Source organism: Branchiostoma lanceolatum, chromosome 11 (genome assembly GCF_035083965.1).
Source record: "Branchiostoma lanceolatum isolate klBraLanc5 chromosome 11, klBraLanc5.hap2, whole genome shotgun sequence".
Classification (NCBI taxonomy): Eukaryota; Metazoa; Chordata; class Leptocardii; order Amphioxiformes; family Branchiostomatidae; genus Branchiostoma; species Branchiostoma lanceolatum.
In genome coordinates, this window is record NC_089732.1 from 11,199,473 (window position 1) to 11,220,148 (window position 20,676).

General features: G+C 43.5%; 3 protein-coding genes across 3 annotated transcripts; 1 reads left to right on the plus strand and 2 right to left on the minus strand.

Annotated features, from left to right (window-relative positions):
* Window positions 1–656: 656 nt before the first annotated feature.
* LOC136444731 (kelch-like protein 24a) lies at window positions 657–4,797 on the plus strand. Its single transcript, XM_066442432.1, has 2 exons — window positions 657–741; window positions 1,963–4,797. The coding sequence occupies exon 2, from the start codon at window positions 1,965–1,967 to the stop codon at window positions 3,651–3,653; it is 1,689 nt and encodes a 562-aa protein (XP_066298529.1). The 5' UTR covers window positions 657–741; window positions 1,963–1,964; the 3' UTR covers window positions 3,654–4,797.
* Window positions 4,798–5,276: 479 nt separating this feature from the next.
* Window positions 5,277–6,801, minus strand: LOC136445206 (ganglioside-induced differentiation-associated protein 1-like). The gene is made up of 4 exons (XM_066443073.1): window positions 6,766–6,801; window positions 5,965–6,157; window positions 5,612–5,787; window positions 5,277–5,447 (listed from the first exon to the last, which is right to left on the minus strand). The coding sequence occupies exons 1-4, from the start codon at window positions 6,799–6,801 to the stop codon at window positions 5,277–5,279; spliced, it is 576 nt and encodes a 191-aa protein (XP_066299170.1).
* Window positions 6,802–7,963: 1,162 nt separating this feature from the next.
* LOC136445207 (uncharacterized) lies at window positions 7,964–18,036 on the minus strand. Its single transcript, XM_066443074.1, has 10 exons — window positions 17,913–18,036; window positions 17,025–17,220; window positions 16,430–16,603; window positions 15,333–15,539; window positions 14,693–15,009; window positions 12,949–13,044; window positions 11,244–11,439; window positions 10,268–10,441; window positions 8,931–9,137; window positions 7,964–8,507 (listed from the first exon to the last, which is right to left on the minus strand). Exons 1-10 carry the CDS (start codon window positions 18,000–18,002, stop codon window positions 8,188–8,190), a joined length of 1,977 nt encoding a protein of 658 aa, XP_066299171.1. The 5' UTR covers window positions 18,003–18,036; the 3' UTR covers window positions 7,964–8,187.
* Window positions 18,037–20,676: the final 2,640 nt, after the last annotated feature.

Sequence of the window (20,676 nt, forward strand, 5' to 3'; positions counted from 1 at the left end):
AGCATCGGCAAAAATGATATAAATGGCTAGGGGTCCCCACTAACAGTCAAGGGGATTAAGATAACAAAGGAGATTTTAAATCTTCTTGGTTTAATAGGTTTGATTGTAAATATCAAAGAACTGTTTTAATTTTCTTTATCGTCCATTATCGTTGCAGACTCACTCCAGCTGTTTTCTATTCAGTTAGCCATTTCTTATTTACATTGTTCTCAGACTTCTTACGGTAGACGGAGGGAGTCTGCAACAAAGGCTAGGACCAAGGACATTATATCCTTGCTAAGACGAATAACAAATACAAATACAAAGAAAGAACAAAGAAAACATGTGTCGCATCCTCGAGGTTCATGCAAATATGGCCAATTAGCACGCGGACGTGAGTTTGGATCTAGTACACTCGCGGGGGACGTACGGTACTAAGGGAAACTAGATTCTGTCTCCGTAATAACTTTGATCAAGACAAAGTTACACGCCATATCTATAATCTAAAAACCATCAGCTAGATAATTTTTCAACAGAACCTTTGCTTTCTCATTCATAGTTTTGTCGAGCTAATTTCCTAACAGCAAAATGTTCACCCCTTTTTCTAAAATGGACCCTTCCAATCATAGGCTCCTTTCAGTAACTTGAAAGGTGCTAACTCGGTGGCGCTGTCAATGGCTGTGGTCGGCACTGCCTGACATCTTGCAAGCTTTGCCCATTTGTTTCCATTTTCTGTGGACAAGTCTGCCTCGGACACAAACAGTAAGTACATCTACAATACTAGACGCTTTATGCTGCTATAGTCTCTACCAGACTAACCGCGTCGGCTATAGAGAGAACATAATTTGCCGGGGGACTTTGGCCATGAAGGATAACATTTCCGTCCGCTGCCTATTTGACCCTCTCTCCGTAGCCGACTCCCTTCATACAATTGACTCTAATTTTGGCCAATTTCTACTATTTTCCCAGCGACCCGCAGAGACTGGTAGAGGCTAATGCTGCTAAAGGTGCCTGGCAACATGTTTTTGAGAGGCATTTGGGGCTCGATTATATCTTCCGACTCATCGGAGGGAGGAGAAAACAAATTTGATTCATGAATAGTCGGACCTTCCGTAATCGTAAAGAGTCTGTGGAGTCTGAGCTGAGACTGATGTATTATATATTGATGCTCTTTTAGTATTGTCAATAGAAGTCGGATAGTCACTTCGTAACGGTAAGTAGCGTTTTGCTCTTCTTGCGAATCTAACGGTTGTACCCCACGTTGGCTCGCGCTCGGAAGGCGATAAATCAGTGTGGGAGATAAAAGTGCCGGCATTAGCATGATTTTGGAAGGCAAAATCGCCAAAACAGAGGTCTACCTAGTCGTGTTTTGTTATGGTAGCCCACGAGCGCCTCCTGAGTATTAAGCTCAAGCACAACTTACGGTATTATTCTCAGAGAGAACTTAGTCGCTCTAGACGGCAAAACATCTGTTAAAGTTAAAACACAGTAAACCCGTCAAAGTGACTCTGGAATTTCAGATGACACTGTCAGTTTTAGGCTCTATTCCCTACACCACCGTAGTGAACTTCTTCCAAGGGTGGATGTTGACTATGATATTTCCTGTATCTTAAATCCTATCATTTTCTCTTTAAAACCGAAAACAATACCTGATAGGCAACGTTGTTGTTTTCGTTTTCTTTGTGTGCTTTGTTGTGTTGTGTGTCAAAATTTGTTCCCGCTGGTACGGGTATTGTTATTGGTTTTGATCTACGTTTTTGCAGTTAGTTTTTTTTCCATATACATTTGTATGCCAGTTACGTTCACGGTAGAAAGACAGGAAGTGATCAATGGACACATGTAATGTTAATCAAAATGTCATTTGCATAATAAATGAACTACATTTAAACAAAACAAAGGAGAAGATGTCAGCATTTCACGGAGAGATCTTAGAACTCTTTTTGTGATTGTGTTTTGTCTAAAATCTCATTTCTATTTGTCCAGGAATGGATTACGTTTTTCACGGTGTGGACAAGATGTATCCAGTCACATTGCTAAATCGGTTGGAGGAGCTACGGTCAGAAAGATACATGGTGGACGTTACGCTGTGTGTAGAAAAAAAAGAGATCCCATGCCATCGCTTGGTCCTCTCAGCCTACTCCGACTACTTCCACGCCATGTTCAAAGGAGCCCACAGTGAGAGTAAGAAGGACAAGATAGAGATAGGAGGGGTGAGTGGAGAGGCTCTACAACTGTTGGTGGACTTTGCTTACACTTCCAAGATAACCATCACTACTGATAATGTACGGCCCCTGCTCGAAGCAGCCAACATGCTTCAGGTCTCACATATCAGAAAAGCATGTGAAGTGTTCCTAGGAAAGCAACTGAGACCAGACTCCTGTTTAGGAGTTTGGGCATTGGCAGACTTAGTGTCGAGTACAACATTGTCTGAGATGGCAAGAGGCGTTGCCCTGAAAAGTTTTGAAGAAGTACACATGGCTGAGGAGTTCCTTCAGCTACCTGTAGACTACCTGAAGACCTATCTATCGGACGATGGTCTTCATGCCAAGAAAGAGGAACAGGTGCTGGAGGCGATCATACTTTGGGCAAGACACGATCTTGAGGAACGGCAGAAACACCTTGAGAAGCTTATGGAATGTGTTCGCTTCCAATATGTGAACCCAAGCTATCTTAAGAACATACTAAAGAATGACAAAGTGTTGGAAGGAGTACATGGAATCAAGAAATTGATCAGGAACCAGCCTGTACATGTAAGACCTCGCAATATTCTCCAAGAGGAAATTCTGGTCCTCGGTGGTGAAACATCATGGGGGGAAGAGGATGGAGAAGGTATTAACCCGAATATGTACAGACTCGACCTCCATAGCAACTGCCTCAACACATCATTGCTACCAGTACCACTTTCTCAAAGCAAGGGACTTGCAGCATGTGTGCTTAACAATGAAGTCATTGTGACAGGAGGAGAGGAGTCTCTGTCTCAAGCATGGAAGTACAGGCCGTCTAAGGACTCTTGGATTCAGTTGGCATCTCTAAGGAACGGTCGAAGCTACCATGGTATGGCATCGGTAAACGGACAGGTGTACGTTGTTGGCGGTTACAACGGAGGTGACATCATGCCTCAGCCTTCAGTGGAAGTGTACAGCGAGAAGACAAACATCTGGAGAAAGAGGAGACCGCTACCCGAGGCAGTGGTGGACTTCGGCATAACAACGTGTCAAGGAAAGATCTACGTATTCGGTGGTTTGAGTCACTTCAGTGATACAAACGCTCTGCAATGTTACGACCCCAGCATAAATGTGTGGACTTTCGGAATGCCCTTGCGAAAGCCAATGGCAGATATAAGGGCATGCACAGTCGGCTCAAAGATCTACCTGGTCGGTGGGCCATTGAAGAAACTAGTTCGGTACAACCCTGAGAAAGGCAAGACGTATTACGAAGAGTTGGCGGGCCGACTAGACCTGTGGGATGAATGCGGTGTCACTGTGTGTGGATCGGAGATCTTCATCACCGGTGGACAGGCATACGATTCTACGATGCCTTCCGATCCCATGAACAGTGCAGACAATGTGGCCACACTCCAGTGCTACAACACAACCAATGGCACTATGATAAAGGGGAAAGACCTGCCGTTCAAACTCCGCGGACACTGCACTGTAACCATAACCAAAGATTAAAGGGACTCTATGTAATGTTTTGGTTGCAAAAAGTGACAACATTTAGAATAACAAAATCTCCATGTTATTGACAATTATGGGCACTTTTTAGCACATTTTCCTCGTTATTTCATATTTCCAGCATTTGCAAACAGTGCAAAACCGCCCCGAACCAAGGTCCCTTGATTTTCGGTGGTACCAAAAAATAAATACACTAGCCAGATGTGAACAAAAATCATAGCTTTTCTACACATTTTATTTTTTGTACAATCCAATGCTGCTGCATATTTACTCCCTAAATATCGCTTTGCAATGCTGAAGGTTTGATTTTATTTAGTATGTAAAGAAATAACACAATTACTTCGTACATCAGACATACGAATCTTACAATGAGTGCCTTTAAATGTGATAAACAAAATTCAGGCAGGCGGACTCTGCTCTTTTCATTGGTCACTACTGTGCCTAAGAACTGATTAGATTATACCTGAACTTGAAGTATTGGCTGTAACCTTGTGGAGGTGGTCATGAATAAGTGTAAAATTCATGTAGCCTAGTTTGAAATAACTTTTTCTAACAGGATTCCCCTTAATATTGTATGCGGTCATCCTTCTAAAAGAAAACAGTTCGAATCCTATACTGGCCATTCTATCTCAAGTTTTTTAAAACTTGATTTGCAATGAGACTAAAATGACGCTTTAAGCCTTAGGAAACATTGTCATTTTCTACTATCTTCAAGCTTCTTAGATTTATTTGATAATCAACATTTCACTTTGAACGTAGTACAGGAAAACGTATAGAAATGTTTTACTATCTATTATAGAATGCTTCAGTTAACACATCAATAATATTTTTTCAATTAGTAGAGATGACATGTAGTGTCCTTTGTCTTTGACCAATAGAATGGTTTGCTCTAACTTAATTTTCTATTTGTAGTTATTTGTAGTTTGCTATAGTTAGAAAAATCACAATCATTATGATAGGTTTACTTCTGTATACTAGTAATTGTGTGATATTAGACAGTAGTTAGCTTTCGACACTATAGTTTGTTGCAAATGTCAACCACAACGAGGTAGAAGAAAAGCAGAATAATATGTAACATTTCTTTCTCCTTTCCTGCTATGGAAACATACCACCCAATAAAGGTACTTATAATTGCCATATTCTACGAGACGTTTTCTTGTCGTTTTCCATTTTCACAGTACTCGTGTTCTGTAAAATGACAGGATGTGAATGTTTTTGGGATATCCAATGGAATATCAATGAAAATTATCATGCAATATTTATACGAGTGCATTTCACTTTCTTCATTCATCTATTCGAAATAGAAAATATACAGAGAAGTAAAAGAAATGTATAAAAGTAGAAAAAACTATATATGTGCAGGGGGCGGGAAGAAGCCTACATTGGCATTGTTTTTACTCTGACCTTCTTCAAACTGAACAAACATGACACTACTAGTATATGCTGATGATACAACTCGGAATGTGGCTTAATATCCTAATATTTGAGCACCATAGCAGCAACTGAAAATACCACAGTTACCATAGCCGCTATGATAACAACTTTCGGGCCCACCATCCAACGGACAAAGCCAGGGAAATTTCGCACGAGCACGCCATATGTGTTGTTAGTATATTCAACTTCTCACTGAAAGGGGGCAAACTGCTTGGCCTGCAAGTAGTAGGCATCCAACAGGGGGCGCTTCTGTGTGGACCGGTGGGACAGCCCCACGAACTTGAGTCGATGTAGGAGACAGGACAGCATGACATCAGTCTGTGAAGGACTCGCCACAGAACCACTGCTGCTGTCCAGAGGCTGTCAGAAGAACTACAAATGTACATTTGCTCTACAAGAAAACATTCTGAGTGATAGACAACTAGCTGTAAGTCTACGAAACCCTTGCCTTCCACACTGTTGTTCTAGTGCTGACTCAATATTGGGAATTTTGTCTGCACTCGTTTTCCAGTGCGGTATGTCACCCCGTCTGCTCTGGAAAAGCCGTCGTTAGGACCCGAGTCACGCGAGCATTCAGTTTCCAGTGATGACGACGGCTTTTCTAGTGCAGAGAGTGCTGACGAACATTCACACTGGAACCGAGTGCTGAAAAAGAAGGGCAAGGTTTTCGTAGTTTTGCCAACCATCTCTGGTGTTCGACCTTTGAATGTAGGATCAACACATGCTTCACGGCCAGGTCACGCTGGTACAAAACAGCAGAATTTTGTACGTCAAAAAAATGCACGACTATCCCAACAACTCCCTCAGTTTTAAAGGTTTCGTATGACGAATGTAAACAATTATAACTATACATATATATACAACAACTATAGTATACCGCTGTCGTGAAACACTGTATCCAGGTAATCCACAATACGTGTGCAGTCGCAGATGACTTTGCCGTCGTGTACAAGCACGGGGACCAGGCCGGCAGGGTTGATACGAATGTACCAGGGTTCAAAGTTCTCTCCAGGGATGAGAACTGTCCGTTTCCTGTAGGACAGTCCCTTCACAGCCAGGGCGAGGCGGGCCTATGTATATAGAATAGTGAAAAAAAAAACAAGGATGAAAACGAAAATAAGCTTAAAAGACGTACGCGTTTGCCTTAAGTAGCCCAACGCGTCGGCAACTTTTCAGCTGCCTTCATCATGGCGTAATGATCTTTGTCGCATGAGGGTGTTGCAACAAGAACGCGACCCATAACGTCACTAAGTTACAGTTCGTCCGTCCTGTGGAAAAAAGTAACTTTCCAAAGGCCAAACAATGCCTGGATAACCCGCTAGCAAGTAAAAGCTAAGTGCCGATAGGATATATCTGAATGTCCTACATATTCTTAGCGTGCACTGAGCTAATTAATGACTTGTGTGTATATTCAAGTAAGTATGTACAGAGTATCCGACCTGTAGCGTATGTACCCCGACCTGTAGCGTATGTACCCCGACCTGTAGCGTATGCAGTACTATGTACGTACCCCGACCTGTAGCTTATGTACCCCGACCTGCAGCGTATGTACCCCGACCTGTAGCGTATGTACCCCGACCTGTAGCGTATGTACCCCGACCTGTAGAGTATGTACCCCGACTTGTAGCGTATGTACCCCGACTTGTAGCGTATGTACCCCGACCTGTAGCGTATGTACCCCGACCTGTAGCGTATGTGCCCCGACCTGCAGCATATGTGCCCCGACCTGTAGCGTATGAACCCCGACTTGTAGCGTATGTGCCCCGACCTGTAGCGTATGTACCCCGACCTGTAGCGTATGTACCCCGACTTGTAGCGTATGTACCCCGACCTGTAGCGTATGTACCCCGACCTGTAGCGTATGTACCCCGACTTGTAGCGTATGTACCCCGACCTGTAGCGTATGTACCCCGACTTCTAGCGTATGTACCCCGACTTCTAGCGTATGTACCCCGACTTCTAGCGTATGTACCCCGACTTCTAGCGTATGTACCCCGAGTTGTAGCGTATGTACCCCGACCTGTAGGGTATGTACCTCGGCTTGTAGCGTATGTACCCCGACTTGTAGCGTATGTACCCCGACCTGTAGCGTATGTACCCCGACTTGTAGGGTATGTACCTCGGCTTGTAGCGTATGTACCCCGACTTGTAGCGTATGTACCCCGACCTGTAGCGTATGTACCCCGACTTGTATTGTATGTACCCCGACCTGTAGCGTATGTACCCCGACTTGTAGCGTATGTACCCCGACCTGTAGGGTATGTACTCCGACCTGTAGCGTATATACCCCGACTTGTAGCGTATGTACCCCGACCTGTAGCGTATGTACCCCGACTTGTAGCGTATGTACCCCGACTTGTAGCGTATGTACCCCGACCTGTAGCGTATGTACCCCGACCTGTAGCGTATGTACCCCGACTTCTAGCGTATGTACCCCGAGTTGTAGCGTATGAACCCCGACTTGTAGCGTATGTACCCTGACCTGTAGCGTATGTACCCCGACTTGTAGCGTATGTACCCCGACTTGTAGCGTATGTACCCCGACTTGTAGCGTATATACCCCGACCTGTAGTGTATGTACCCCGACTTGTAGCGTATATACCCCGACTTGTAGCGTATATACCCCGACCTGTAGTGTATGTACCCGACTTGTAGCGTATATACCCCGACTCTGTACTATTAGAGGGATCGAACGGAGTTTCTGCAATTTTCTCATTTATTCTAGCACGTATACGTAAAGTAAACCGTAGCTTCACCGCCTAAATATCCTATATCTACCCTACATTATCGTTAAGAAATATTTAAATGGATAAATGTAAATAGATGAAAGAGATTACAGGATGTCAAAGAAAATATCAAACAAGACAAGAAATGACTCATGTGCAATCAATGAATGGAATATTACATTACAAGCAAAAGATGTAACGTAATGGAGACAATGGCCAACAGACCCAAACACCTAGTCTAGTCTTCAAGGTTACTCGAAGGAGATAATCGTTACCCTGAAGGAGTTGGCCTTCAGAAAACGAGATGGTAACTATAGTATCTTTAGATTTTCTGTTTGACGAACGCAATACAACTCGACATGTTATATGATATCCTAATATTTCAGCACCATAGCAACAATTGCAGCGACCATTGTGATCATTGCCGCCCACACGACAAGCTTCGGGCCCGCCATCTTACATATAATCCCGGGGAGGTTTCGCACGAACAGGTACAGCAAATTACTGGTGGACGTCACTTCAGCCTGAAATGGGGCAAACTGCTTGGCCTGCAGGTAGTAGGCATCCAACAGGGGGCGCTTCTGTGTGGACCGGTGGGACAGCCCCACGTACTTGAGTCGATGGAGGAGACAGGATAGCATGACGTCAGCAGCTGTGAAGGACTCGCCACACAACCACTGCTGCTGTCCGGAAGCTGTCAGAAGAACAACAAATATTGTTTAGCATGAAACTTGACCTATGTTAGCATTTGAAAGTATTCCAACACAAACAGACAGGACTCGCCCAGTTTTCAACTGGTCCCCGGGTTTTCATCATGGACGGGCGCCGACACCGACTTCTAATCACCGTTGACCCAGTGATATTGTTATACTTGTGGAATTAGGTAGTGTCCTCATTTCTTTCATCATAGTCTTACAGCGAGGCTTACAGGCTCTTAACGTACAGGATGAGAGGATGTGGTGTGAGAGGGTAATCAGTATACAAAAACGCCTAAAACATGTCAAAAAACAGCCGGAGTCGAAACTCTGGATACCTGGATAGTGGGTTATCGGTGTAATTAGCAATTATTATGCATGAAAAATGCTCAATTATTGCTGCGCCCCTCGCTGACTCCCACCTTCCTTTTCCTTTTTCCTTTCTTCCAGCTCCTTCTCCACCTCATCCAAGGCCACCTCCAGCTCGTCTAAGAGTCTCACGATGAGGTCTCGGTCTTCTCGCTCACGGGTTTTCTCCCCCACCTTATCGGCCTTCCTGGTGTAAGCCTCCGCCAGATCGGGGTGCATCGCGGCGAGGTCGTGCAAGCGTCGGGCGGTGGATGGGCCGACTGTATCGGATTCAAGATTGGCACACGGTAATATTTCAAAAGCAATTCTCCTTCACAAAAATGCTACTGAAGCCTTCAATAGCGTGCAATAAAAGCCTGTATCTGTGGAAACATCACTTGGATCAGTTAAAACACCTTGATCCTTAAACTACCTATTGTAGATCTCTGTAAACGTTGGGATTTGTGATATAAAGAGAACGTAACTAAATAGAAATCCCGACAGACAAAAACGCCTAAAAAGCGTCCGAAACTAGCCGGAGTCTAATCTCTGCTTGGAGAGTTTAAACTACATTGACGAATCAGGTCACATCTGTTCAATTTATTTACGGATGAATCTATTAATTTTACCTACACATTGTTAATGCCTTTCAGAGCTACCATAGAAATGCGTTTTTTCGAGAGTATGATTTAGAGTTAACAAAATATGCCCTTGTCTTTTTCGAGCGCTCACACCAGTTTTGGGGTAAGCCCAATGGTTGGCATCCATGAAATTAACTCAGTACACTACCAAAAATGCCTTTTCTTATTTCTCTTGTTTATTCTTGTTTTTTCTTGTTCTAAGAAAATATTTCTTTGAGCAAGCATATTATTCTGTGTACAAGAAAAAAAATAAAAGCCCCTGTTTTGGTTTTATATGGCCTTATCATATTTGCCTGGGCGCTAGCGTTTACAGACAATGTCAATCAATTTTCATGCTGTCCCAGACTCACAGTCTATGAGGAAAAACAACAGTCGCAGTGTGTGTTGGGAACACATGCACATTGAACAGAGACGGGTGGCCACACAAGTTATCTGGCACGTATGACCCGCTACTACGCTTACGTGTCTCTGACGTAACGTTCCAGGAGTAGATGGGTCCATTCCGTGAACAAGGTTGAAGGAGTCAGCCGAAAATTTGGGTAAGTCTCAATTCATTCTTGTGCTGGACATAAAGTTAAATTCCTTAGTTCAACGTGTACATGTGTAAGTAATTACCAGGAAAGCAGGGTGTTCTCTGGGCGTTCTCTGCAAAAGGAGAGTGTCTAGCGTCTTTATTTTCTTTATAGGGTAGGGCGTCCAGAAGACACCCTGACGCCCTGCTACTTATAGCCTGCCTCGTGGACAAGGGATGACTTAAGATCTTCACTTACGAGCACTGCGAGCTTTCCTACGCATTGACTTGGTGACCATGGGATCTTTAGCCAGGTCTGGATGGTAGACTGTCCCGAACGAGTACAGCTCCACCGGAAGGACGTCCAGCAGGTCCCGGAAGTGACGTACCCGACGACCGAGGTCCGTGTCCACGGGAGGAGCGAGTCTTGGCCCTGGTCAGGCGACAAAACACAAACATAAACATTTTGGCTATTGTATGTTTTCTTGTTCTGTATAGCAAACAAAACATGTACGCCGCAGTGTAGGCCGCAATCTAGGTCGCAATCTAGTCCGCAAAGTAAAATCTAGGTCCAACGACATTGTGGCATTGCTGTAAGTCGGCATTCAAGTCGGCCGCAATGTAAGCCGCAAAGTAAAATCTAGGCCGCAATGTAGGCCGCAAAGTAAAATGTAGGCCGCAATCTAGGCCACAATCTAGGCCGCAATCTAGGCCACAATCTAGGCCGCAATCTAGGCCGCAATCTAGGCCGCAATCTAGGCCGCAAAGTAAAATCTAGGCCGCAATCTAGGCCGCAATGTAGGCCGCAAAGTGTAGCAAAGAAAAATGTAGGCCGCAACGTAGGTAGGTTGCAAACAAAAATGTAGGCCGCAATGTACTGGTAGGTCGCAAAGAAACATGTAGGCCGCAATATAGTAGGCGTCAGCCTAACTGAGCGCGTCTTTTCACAAAAAGGTCCAACGACATTGTGGTAACGCCGCACCACTCGCACCACCATGCGAGTGGTGCGGGACATTGGTTGAGGCGAGACCTGTTACCACCTACGGGGCCTTCACCTTTGACCGTGCGCATGCGTACTCAGAATCGCGAAAGAGCTTATAAAACAATGCTCTCTGGCGTTTCCCGTGGGATCGACAGATTGTGTTCGTTCGTCTGCCAGTCTACAGATACAGCAATATGCAATATACATTTCAATGGTGTCAATGATAACAATCAAAAGTGTAGAACGCACATACCCCTGTCGTGAAACACTGTATCCAGGTAGTCCACAATACGTGTGGAGTCACTGATGACCTTGCCGTCATGTACAAGTACGGGCACCAAGCCGGTAGGGTTCAAACGCATGTACCAAGGTTCGAAGTTCTCTTCAATGGGGGACAAAACTGTTTGCTTCTTGTATGACATTCCCTTCACAGCCAGGGCCAAGCGAACCTATAGTTCAAGATGACAACAAAGATAGACTCAATCTCATTCCATAGTAAGAATGGTATCGATAGCAGTCATATGGGAGAATATGAATGGATGGATGGATCTCAGTAGCCTGATGTGATAGCTAGCCCAGCTAGACAGCCCAGCAAGACAGCCCGGCCTTTTCCGTAAACCCTCAGTCAGACAACCCGCCGTAGATACCGTAGGCTTCCTTTTCGCTTGCTTACCGTTACATATTGATAAAACAAGCGACAAAGGAAAGCTAGCGTAACTGTGGATGATGGTAACGTAACCTAGGCTAATGATCAGCAGGTATGCAGAACTTAAAGCGTTAAAGGTGCTGTTTGCGTATCATATAATTTGGTTCCTATCTCGTATATTGGTTCATGTACCTGTGTTCAAAGACACATCTTAAACAACGATTGTTACGCCAATTGAACAATGACCAAAGGGAACCAGGAGGGGATATGGGGGATATGTTACCATCCCATGATTACCCAATACACATCCTGCAATACACACCCACAGATGGCTGACTGTGGGCAAGAAGCATATAGACTTGTCATGTTGCTTTTGATATTGCAGCAAATGGTAAAATTTGATCATTATATTTTCTTCTTATGAATTGTCAAAAGACTAAAGTAGTAGTCCATGACACTGTCTGACCTTTATAATTTGTGTACAACTTTCTAGATTGTGTCATAAACACTTGCGGACCATTGCACAAATATTCACCACAAATTTTGTATACAAACTTGGCCAAACTACATTGTTTTCCTAAAAACACTGTTGATTGATGATATCATGCTTTTTGTGCTTCCGAAAAACCAAAAGGCACCAAAAAGCACCCGTGGGAAAGTAAAGAAAATGATATGATATTGTTTTTGTGATAATTCTAAACAAACATCATTTCCTTTACTTTCCCACGGGTGCTTTTTGGTGCATTTGGGTTTTTCTGATGCACAAACAGTATAACTTCATCAATCAACAGTGTTGTTAGGAAAACACTGTAGTTTGGCCAAGTTTGGACACAAAATTTGTGGTGAATATGTGTACAATGATCCGCAAGTGTTCATGACACAATCTAGAAAGTTGTACACAAATTACAAAGGTCAGACAGTCTCATGGACTACTTTAGTCTTTTGACAATTCATAAGAAGAAAATCTAATGATCAAATTGTACCAATATCAAAAGCAACATGACAAGTCTATATGATTCTTGCCCACAGTCCGCCATCTGCGGGTCGGTGTATTGCAGGATGTGTATTGAGGAATCATGGGATTATACCACCACTGAAAGGGTACAAAAGAGACTAGGAAGCTAACGTTGAACAGAATGTATTTGAATAGCAAGCTGATCTATACCGTATGCGTATACTTAGAACCCGGAAGCTAACAGTTTTAAAACTGCATCTAGCTTTGAACTAAAAAGTCCAGCGGGGCTGCAACGGAGGGTATCAGGCACCCATAGAGGTGAAAGAAAGATAAAGAAATACTGTGTTAAAATTTCACCTTTTTGGAATAGAAGGACGAGTCAAAATGGTAGAGAAGCAGACCGTTATCGTCATCGTTGTTGTGTCGTGAACCGGACGAAGCAGCCATCTTGAATGGTTAGCTTCTAGGCCGGGATAATACGTTATTGGCCTTGACTGGGGGAAATGATGGGCTTCTCACCTCCTTGATAGCACATAGCCGTGTCGTCTTTTGGAGGGCGTCTTTTGCTTGAAGTCTTATATCTTTACAAGCGAAATACGCCCTCAGAAAGCTCATATTTTGGGGGATGGGCTGTTCTGCAGAAATCTTATGCACGGATATATAAAAGGGACAAAAAGGATGGAAATGGCTTGGGTAAGACCAAGGACATTACATATTTCATATAATGTCCTTGGTAAGACGAAATCATACAGCCATACTGAAAAACACAGTCTCCCCACCCCAGGATCATGTCTGACCTGTCCCTTACGTTTGTTAACCGTGAGGTCAACTTGTTTGCTGGTACTTCAAGTGGTATTTACTTTACGGTCAATGGTGGACAGAGTCCGCCGCCGTATGTGGGTAGGTATGGGGAAGGCGAAGGTTTGTGTATCCCTGTTTAAACCAGGACTGGCAAGCACGAGCGAAATATTGACTACGTGGACAGACAACCGTTTTTTGGCCTAATACTACGATCCACTGGCACTTGGACCTCGTTTGATGTTGGCAAGAAAGCGCTCTCTCCCTCACACAAATAAAGCAGCAGCGTCCCCATGCGGAATTTTTTTAAGTGCAGCTTTTTTGTTGCCGTTCAGTAGTAAGACCGTTTTGAACTGACTGTACATGTTTGTCATGAGATTGAGAGGGAAATAAGACTGATAGTACAATTTACTTTTCGTTCGCTGTGTTAAGTATATCTTTCTCTACCTTAAAAGAAACAGCTAATACAACATCAATATATTTTCCAAGTATGGCATGAATACCAAACAAACAAGTTAAGATGGAACAAAAGCTCGGTTGGTTCTTGACTACCTAGATAAGATTCACCTTTGTCGAGTAGAAGGACGAGTCAAAGTGGTAGAGGAGGAGACCATCGTCACCTTTTCTTGTAGACGCCATCTTGGATTCTTATATATGTAGGGAGGATTCATTGTTGACTTTTAACAGGTGGGTGTGGATGGGTTTCCCCTGTCCTATTAGAGGGATCGATCGGAACTGCTACCATTCTCTAATTTATTCCTGCAAGTATACATAGAGTGAACCATAGCTTTACCGCCTAAATATCCCATATCTACCCTACATTATCGTTAAGAAATATCTAGATAAATACTGGAAATGGAGAAAAGAGGATATCAAAGAAAAAATCAAACAAGAGGACAAGAAATGACTCGTGTGCAAACAATGAATGGAATATTGCATGTCTGTTCGTGGCAAAGGTTGATATTAAGAAAACAACAGTTCGAATCTTTTTTATAATGTTTATTTCATTTGTCATTACCTTTCACTGCGTAGAAAATAAAGCGGTCTATAAATCTAATGCTATAGATTGCTTGGAAAAGTTTTAATACAAAATCTGGAAAATGTTAACCATTTACAATTGTACAATCAAAAGTTACGTAATGGATACAATGATCAACAAACCAAAACACCTAGTCAAGTTGTCGAAGAGACTTCGTTACCCTGCAGGAGTTGGCTGTCATAAAACGAGAGGGTAACTATGTCTTTAGTATCTTTTCTCTGTTTGACGAACGCAATACAACTCGACATGTTATATGATATCCTAATATTTCAGCACCATAGCAACAACTGCAGCGACCATTGTGATCATTGCCGCCCACACGACAAGCTTCGGGCCCGCCGTCTTGCAGATGATCCCGGGTAGGTTTCGCACGAACACGTACGGCAGGTTAGTGGTGTACATCACTTCAGCCTTAAAGGGAGCAAACTGCTGGACCTGCAGGTAGTAGGCATCCAATAGGGGGCGCTTCTGTGTGGACCGGTGGGACAGCCCCACGAACTTGAGTCGGTGGAGGAGACAAGACAGCATGACGTCAGCAGCTGTGAAGGACTCACCACACAACCACAGCTGCTGTCCGGAAGCTGTCAGAAAAAAATTAAAAAATTTCTGAATGAACATTACATTTACCAAACTGTTTGTATATGAAACACAACTGTCCAACACAAGTAGACTAAACTCGTCTAGGTCCCCTGGTCTTCATCACGGACGGGCGCCGGTACCGACTTCTCATCCCATTTGACCCATTGCTATCGTCACACTTCAGGAAGGTAATGTCCTAATTTTTTTCTGTTCACTTACAGGCCATTGACTTAACGAAATCAATGTAATCATTACGATAAACAGCAAGTATTCTGAATGAAATATGCTTAATCATTGTTTCCTTTTTTCCTTTCCCTTTTCTTACCTTCCTTTTCCTTTTTCCTTTCTTCCAGCTCCTTCTCCACTTCGTCCAAGGCCACCTCCAGCTCGTCTAAGAGTCTCACGATGAGGTCTCGGTCTTCTCGCTCACGGATTCTCTCCCCCACCTTATCGGCCTTCCTGGTGTAAGCCTCCGCCAGATCGGGGTGCATCGCGGCGAGGTCGTGCAAGCGTCGGGCGGTGGACGGGCCGACTGTATCGGATTCAAGATTGGTAATATTTCAAAAGACGCGATTCTCATTCAATAGCCTGCAATGAAGCCTGCATCGGTGGAAACACCACTTGGATCAGTTAAACCACATTGATCCTTAAACTACCTACTATACTGTAGATCTCTATAAACGTTTGGCTTTATGACATAAAGAGAACGTGACAAAATAAAAGGCCCGACAAAAACGCCTAAAAAACGTCCAAAACTAGCCGGAGTCTAACCTCTGCTTGGAGAGTATAAACTACCTTAACGAATCAGGTCAAAGGTATGAATCTGTTCAATTCATTTACGGATGAATCTGTTAATTTTGTCTTAACATAGTAAGTACCTTCCAGAGCTACCATAAAAATGTTTTTTTCTCTTCGACAGTATGATTTTAGAGTTTATAAAATGCCCATATATTGTTCGAGCGCTCACACCAGTTTTTGGGTACCCAGGGGTTGGCATTCATAAAATATTTTATGATGCCAAGACCTTATAATATTAGCCTGGGTGCCAGCCTTATGATATGATACAATACTACGGGAAAATAGTCATTGGTAACTGAGAGCAAACGTCCCACGGATTGATAATGTTGATGCCCTCCCCACAGGCTTTTAGCTAGGATCCATAGACAATGTCAATCAATTTTCGTGCTGTCCCAGACTCCCAGTGTCTGGTATGAGGAAATCAACAGTCACAGTGGGGAACATATGTACATGACATTGTGTATGTAATTACCAGGGAAACAGGGTGTCCTCTGGACGTTCCCTGCAAATGAGGTTGTCTAATTTCTTTGTTTTCGTAGTGTAGGTCGTCCAGAAGACACCCTGACGCCTTGCTAGCTAATAGCCTGCCTCACGGACAAGGAATAGCTCAAGATCTTCACTTACGAGCACTGCGAGCTTTCCTACGCAACATCCTGGGAATCATAGAATCCTTTGCCAAGTCTGGATGGTAGATTGACCCGTACGTGTACAGCTCTACCGGAAGAACGTCCAGCAGGTCCCGGAAGTGACGTACCCGACGACCGAGGTCCGTGTCCACGGGAGGAGCGAGTCTTGGTCCTAGTCACATGACAAAACACAAACATACACGATGTTGAGTGAAACGCTTTGGCATATGGGTTATTGCATGTTTTCTTATATAGCATTATTGACAAGAAACATAAAAAAAGGAGAACCTGTAATAACCTAGTTCACCATTCCAAGTACCCATATGCGCATGCGCACGGCCAAAGACCTCTGAGACAAAAACGAAACACGTCTGGACATTGTTATGCAAATAGAGACAGTGGTCGAGACGAGAAGTGTCTACAAGTCAGTGGCCTTCACCTTTGACCGTGCGCATACGTACTTTGGAATAGTGAACGAGCTTATAAAACAACGCTTTCTGGTGTCTCCCGTGGGATCTACAGATACAGTAATATGCAATATACATGTCGGTGGTGTCAATGATAACAATCAAATAAGTGTAAAACGCACATACCCCTGTCGTGAAACACTGTATCCAGGTAGTCCACAATACGTGTGGAGTCACTGATGACTTTGCCGTCATGTACAAGTGCAGGGACCAAGCCGGCAGGGTCCAAACGCATGTACCATGGTTCGAAGTTCTCTTGGATGGGGAACAAAACTGTTTGCTTCTTGCATGACAGTCCCTTCACAGCCAGGGCCAAGCGAATCTATAGTTCAAGATGGCAACAAAGATAGACTCAATCTCATTCCATAGTACGAATGGTATCGTCATTTGTGAGGATATCATTTGGTGGATCTGAGTAGCCTGACGTGATAGCCAGCCAAGCTAGACAGCCCAGCCTTTTCCGTAAACCCCCAGTGAGACCTATTCTGGGCTATCCGCCGTAGTTACCATTGGCTCTCCCTTTTCGCTTGCTTACCGTTACATATTGATGAAAACAAGCGACAAATGAGAGCTCAGCGTAACTATGGAGGATGGTAACGTTACCTAGGCTAACTCGATCTGTACATATGCAGAACTAAGCGTTCGTGTTTCCGTATTCAAGGTTCATATCTCGTACATAGGTTCATATAGTTGTGTTCAAAGACATATATTATACAACGGCTGTTACTCTGATGCAACGCTGACCAAAGAGAACGAAAGAGACTCGACAGCTAACGTTACAATGTATTTGAATAGCAAGCTGATTACCGTATGCGCATAACGTATACACGTTCTAGCTAAATGACATAAAATTAGACCACAATAGCACTTAGAACCTATTCTCCGAGTAGAGAATACTTTAGAACCCGGAAGCTAACAGAAAACTGCATCTAGTTTTGAACTTAACAGTCCAGCGGGGCTGCACCCATAGAGGCTAGAGCTGTAAGAAATACTGTGTTAACATTAAAATGTCACCTTCATAGAAAAGAAGGACGAATCGCAATGGTAGAGAAGCAGACCGTTGTCGTCACTGTTGTTGCGCCGTGAACCTGACGAAGCAGCCATCTTGAATGGTTAGATTCGAGGGATAATCCGTTATTGGCCTTGACTGGAGAAAAAGATGGGGTTCTCCCTGGATAGCAAATCTAAAAGCCGTGGCGTCTTTTGGAGGGTGTCTCTTGCTTGAAGTCGTATATCTTTATGCAACATAAAATTTTATAAGTAACACGCGAAATACGCCCTCAGAAAGCTCATATTTAGGGGCTGTTCTGAAGAAATCATATGCACAGATATATAAAAGGGACAAAAAGGATGGAATGGCTTCAGTAAAAATGAATAAGACGACATCATACAGCCATACTGAAAACAGTCTCCCCGCCCCAGGGTCATGTCTGACCTGTCCCTTACGTTTGTTAACCGTAAGGTCAATTTTTGTTTGCTGGAGTACTTCAAGTTGTATTTGCGATCAAAGGTGGGCACAGTCGGCCGCTGTATGTAGGTATGTATGAGCAAGGATTAAACCTCCTTGGTATGAGGAAGACGAAGGTCCCCTCATGTGTGACCTTGTCTGTCTGCTTGTCCATATGTCTGTCTGACCATCTATCTATCTAATTGTTCGTTTGTTTGTTTATATATCTGTTTTGATGATTTCGTATTGACTTAGATGGAACGATTTCCTTCCAAATTCTCTTAAGATGCATTGCTGTTCTTCATTGTAGCCTTTAAAAAATAATTTAGCGCACTAGGTTCTACTATTACCCTCATGTTAAAACATGGACCTCGTTTGATGTTGGCAAGAAAGCGCTCTCTCCCTCGCACAAATAAAGCAGCAGCGCCCCCATGCGGATTTTTTAAAAGTGCAGCTTGTTTGTTGCCATTCAGTATGCACGTCACACATTTCCGTGTATTACAACACTCCCCAAAATGAGCGAAAACTGATGATGCTGTGATGACAGTAGCACCTGAATTAAGTACGTATGTTCCCAAAGTAATAAATAATGGCATTGACAACAAGCGTATTCTTTACATTAATCATTGTTGAGTGCTGAGCAATAACGATTGTCGGAAGGCATTTCATACACAACCTGACGACATACAAACTCCATTAGGCTGTGCTCAAACCATGACAGGGCAGTTTGGTGCTTCGATCGTCGTGTAGCTTTTTCTGCGTAACTACGCCACCTTGCGGTACTGATAACAACTCCTCTTAAAGATACCATAGTAACGTAAACTTCATTTATCGTCACGTCATGAATAGTGAGTAGTTCTAAGTCTTGTGTAAATGTGTTAGACTTTATACTAGGTGTCTTACGATAGGTACCAGTATCTTGCAAAAATGTGAAGATGACACCATTTCAAGTATTTGTGTCTTTTTTTTTATTTCTTCAAACTTGAATCTTTTTCTTTTCTTTCCACATTTTTATTTATAAACAGTACATGAATTGGCTTTAAATACATACCTTTGGGTTGAATGAGCCCTAGTGACACTTGAAGCTAATATGATTGCATAGCTGTCTTAGTGTACATGTCTAACGCATATGAAAGTGATCATAGTACTCAAGATTTAAGTGCTGTCTTAAGTATTTTGAAGTATTTCTCCTCCAAGAAGGGCAGTATATCAAGCTCAAGTTAGCTTAACAATCGATTGTTGATCAAAAGTGGTAAGAAATAACACGTCAGTTGCGTTTAGTACATTCCTGACTTTGTCAGAAGCTGTGGTATAAGATGTATATGTCCCCGGGCACCCCGTATACTTGTTGGTATTCCTTCCACACAGTGCACACGAACAAGTAGGGCTGGGTTGCACATTTGACGCGCCGTTTCCACTAGGTAAGCATCGCCCAGGACCAAACAACATTAACCGCCCGCCACCTGCCAAACTAATCCAAAGTTTACGTCTCCCAGTGTTTATCAATACGAGCCAAGTGGTGCTAGAAGCGGCCGTCGATGGAAGTATTAAGCTTTGAGCAAACTATTCCATCAAAGAAGGTCGGGTCGATCTCAAAGGGCAAGCAGGAGTGTATTGGTTTGTCGTCATAGCAACGATATACCTGGGAGCAAATTCAACCTCTAGAGGGTGTCACCTGGGCGAGTTGATCTGTGATAATCCGAAATGGAGCGTCGCTTACAAAGGAGCAGTGCTTACTTGGGGTTAGCGTAGGATGGTTCTCCTGAGGTAGATGTTCTATAACGGGAACCTTGCCGCTCTCTGGTCTCTGACAAGGGATAAATCACCTAGGGAACACTAACGCGAGGCAGCCAGGCGTGGTTTAGTTGTGGAATAATATCCCGGGTTGTGCGCACTGAAATATCGCCGTATGAAGCGCTCATACAGTTGGAAAAACGTCCTGTAGGTTTTACGTTTCAAGAAGGCGGATTTGGCGGCGACAAATATACCACAACGGGAAAGGTAAGGATCACAAGGGCTTGCATTACTACTACATTATGCGGTCCACTGTGCACAGTTTAACGCACGCTAATGACTGTTTCATGATTATATTTGACACTTTTCTCTGCTGATAGATCGGTAATCAATGCATTTAGCAACCGTTTCTTGTTGAATGAGGACCTTTTGTTATAGCCCTAACACAATGGGCCACCAAAAAAGGTACACGTGCATAGACATAGTACATGTATTAAAAATCGAAGACTTTCAAAGAGATCGGAACAGAAATGATTATTCTTAAACGGAAAATGCGCTTATAATTATAACGTTATGAATCGGCACTGTTTAACGTGG

Coding starts and splice junctions, on each gene's coding strand:
- LOC136444731 (XM_066442432.1), top strand. CDS start 1,965: ATGGATTACGTTTTTCACGGTGTGGACAAGATGTATCCAGTCACATTG.
- LOC136445206 (XM_066443073.1), bottom strand. CDS start 6,801: ATGCTGCAGGTCGGGGCACATACGCTACAGGTCGGG. Junction 5,788..5,964: donor TACAGTGTTTCACGACAGCG/GTATACTATAGT, acceptor CTACATTCAAAG/GTCGAACACCAGAGATGGTT. Junction 5,448..5,611: donor GCTTTTCCAGAGCAGACGGG/GTGACATACCGC, acceptor TTCTTCTGACAG/CCTCTGGACAGCAGCAGTGG.
- LOC136445207 (XM_066443074.1), bottom strand. CDS start 18,002: ATGGCTGCTTCGTCAGGTTCACGGCGCAACAACAGTGACGACAACGGT. Junction 15,010..15,332: donor AAGGAAAAAGGAAAAGGAAG/GTAAGAAAAGGG, acceptor TTTTTCTGACAG/CTTCCGGACAGCAGCTGTGG. Junction 13,045..14,692: donor TTGCTATGGTGCTGAAATAT/TAGGATATCATA, acceptor AGAAGCTAACCA/TTCAAGATGGCTGCTTCGTC.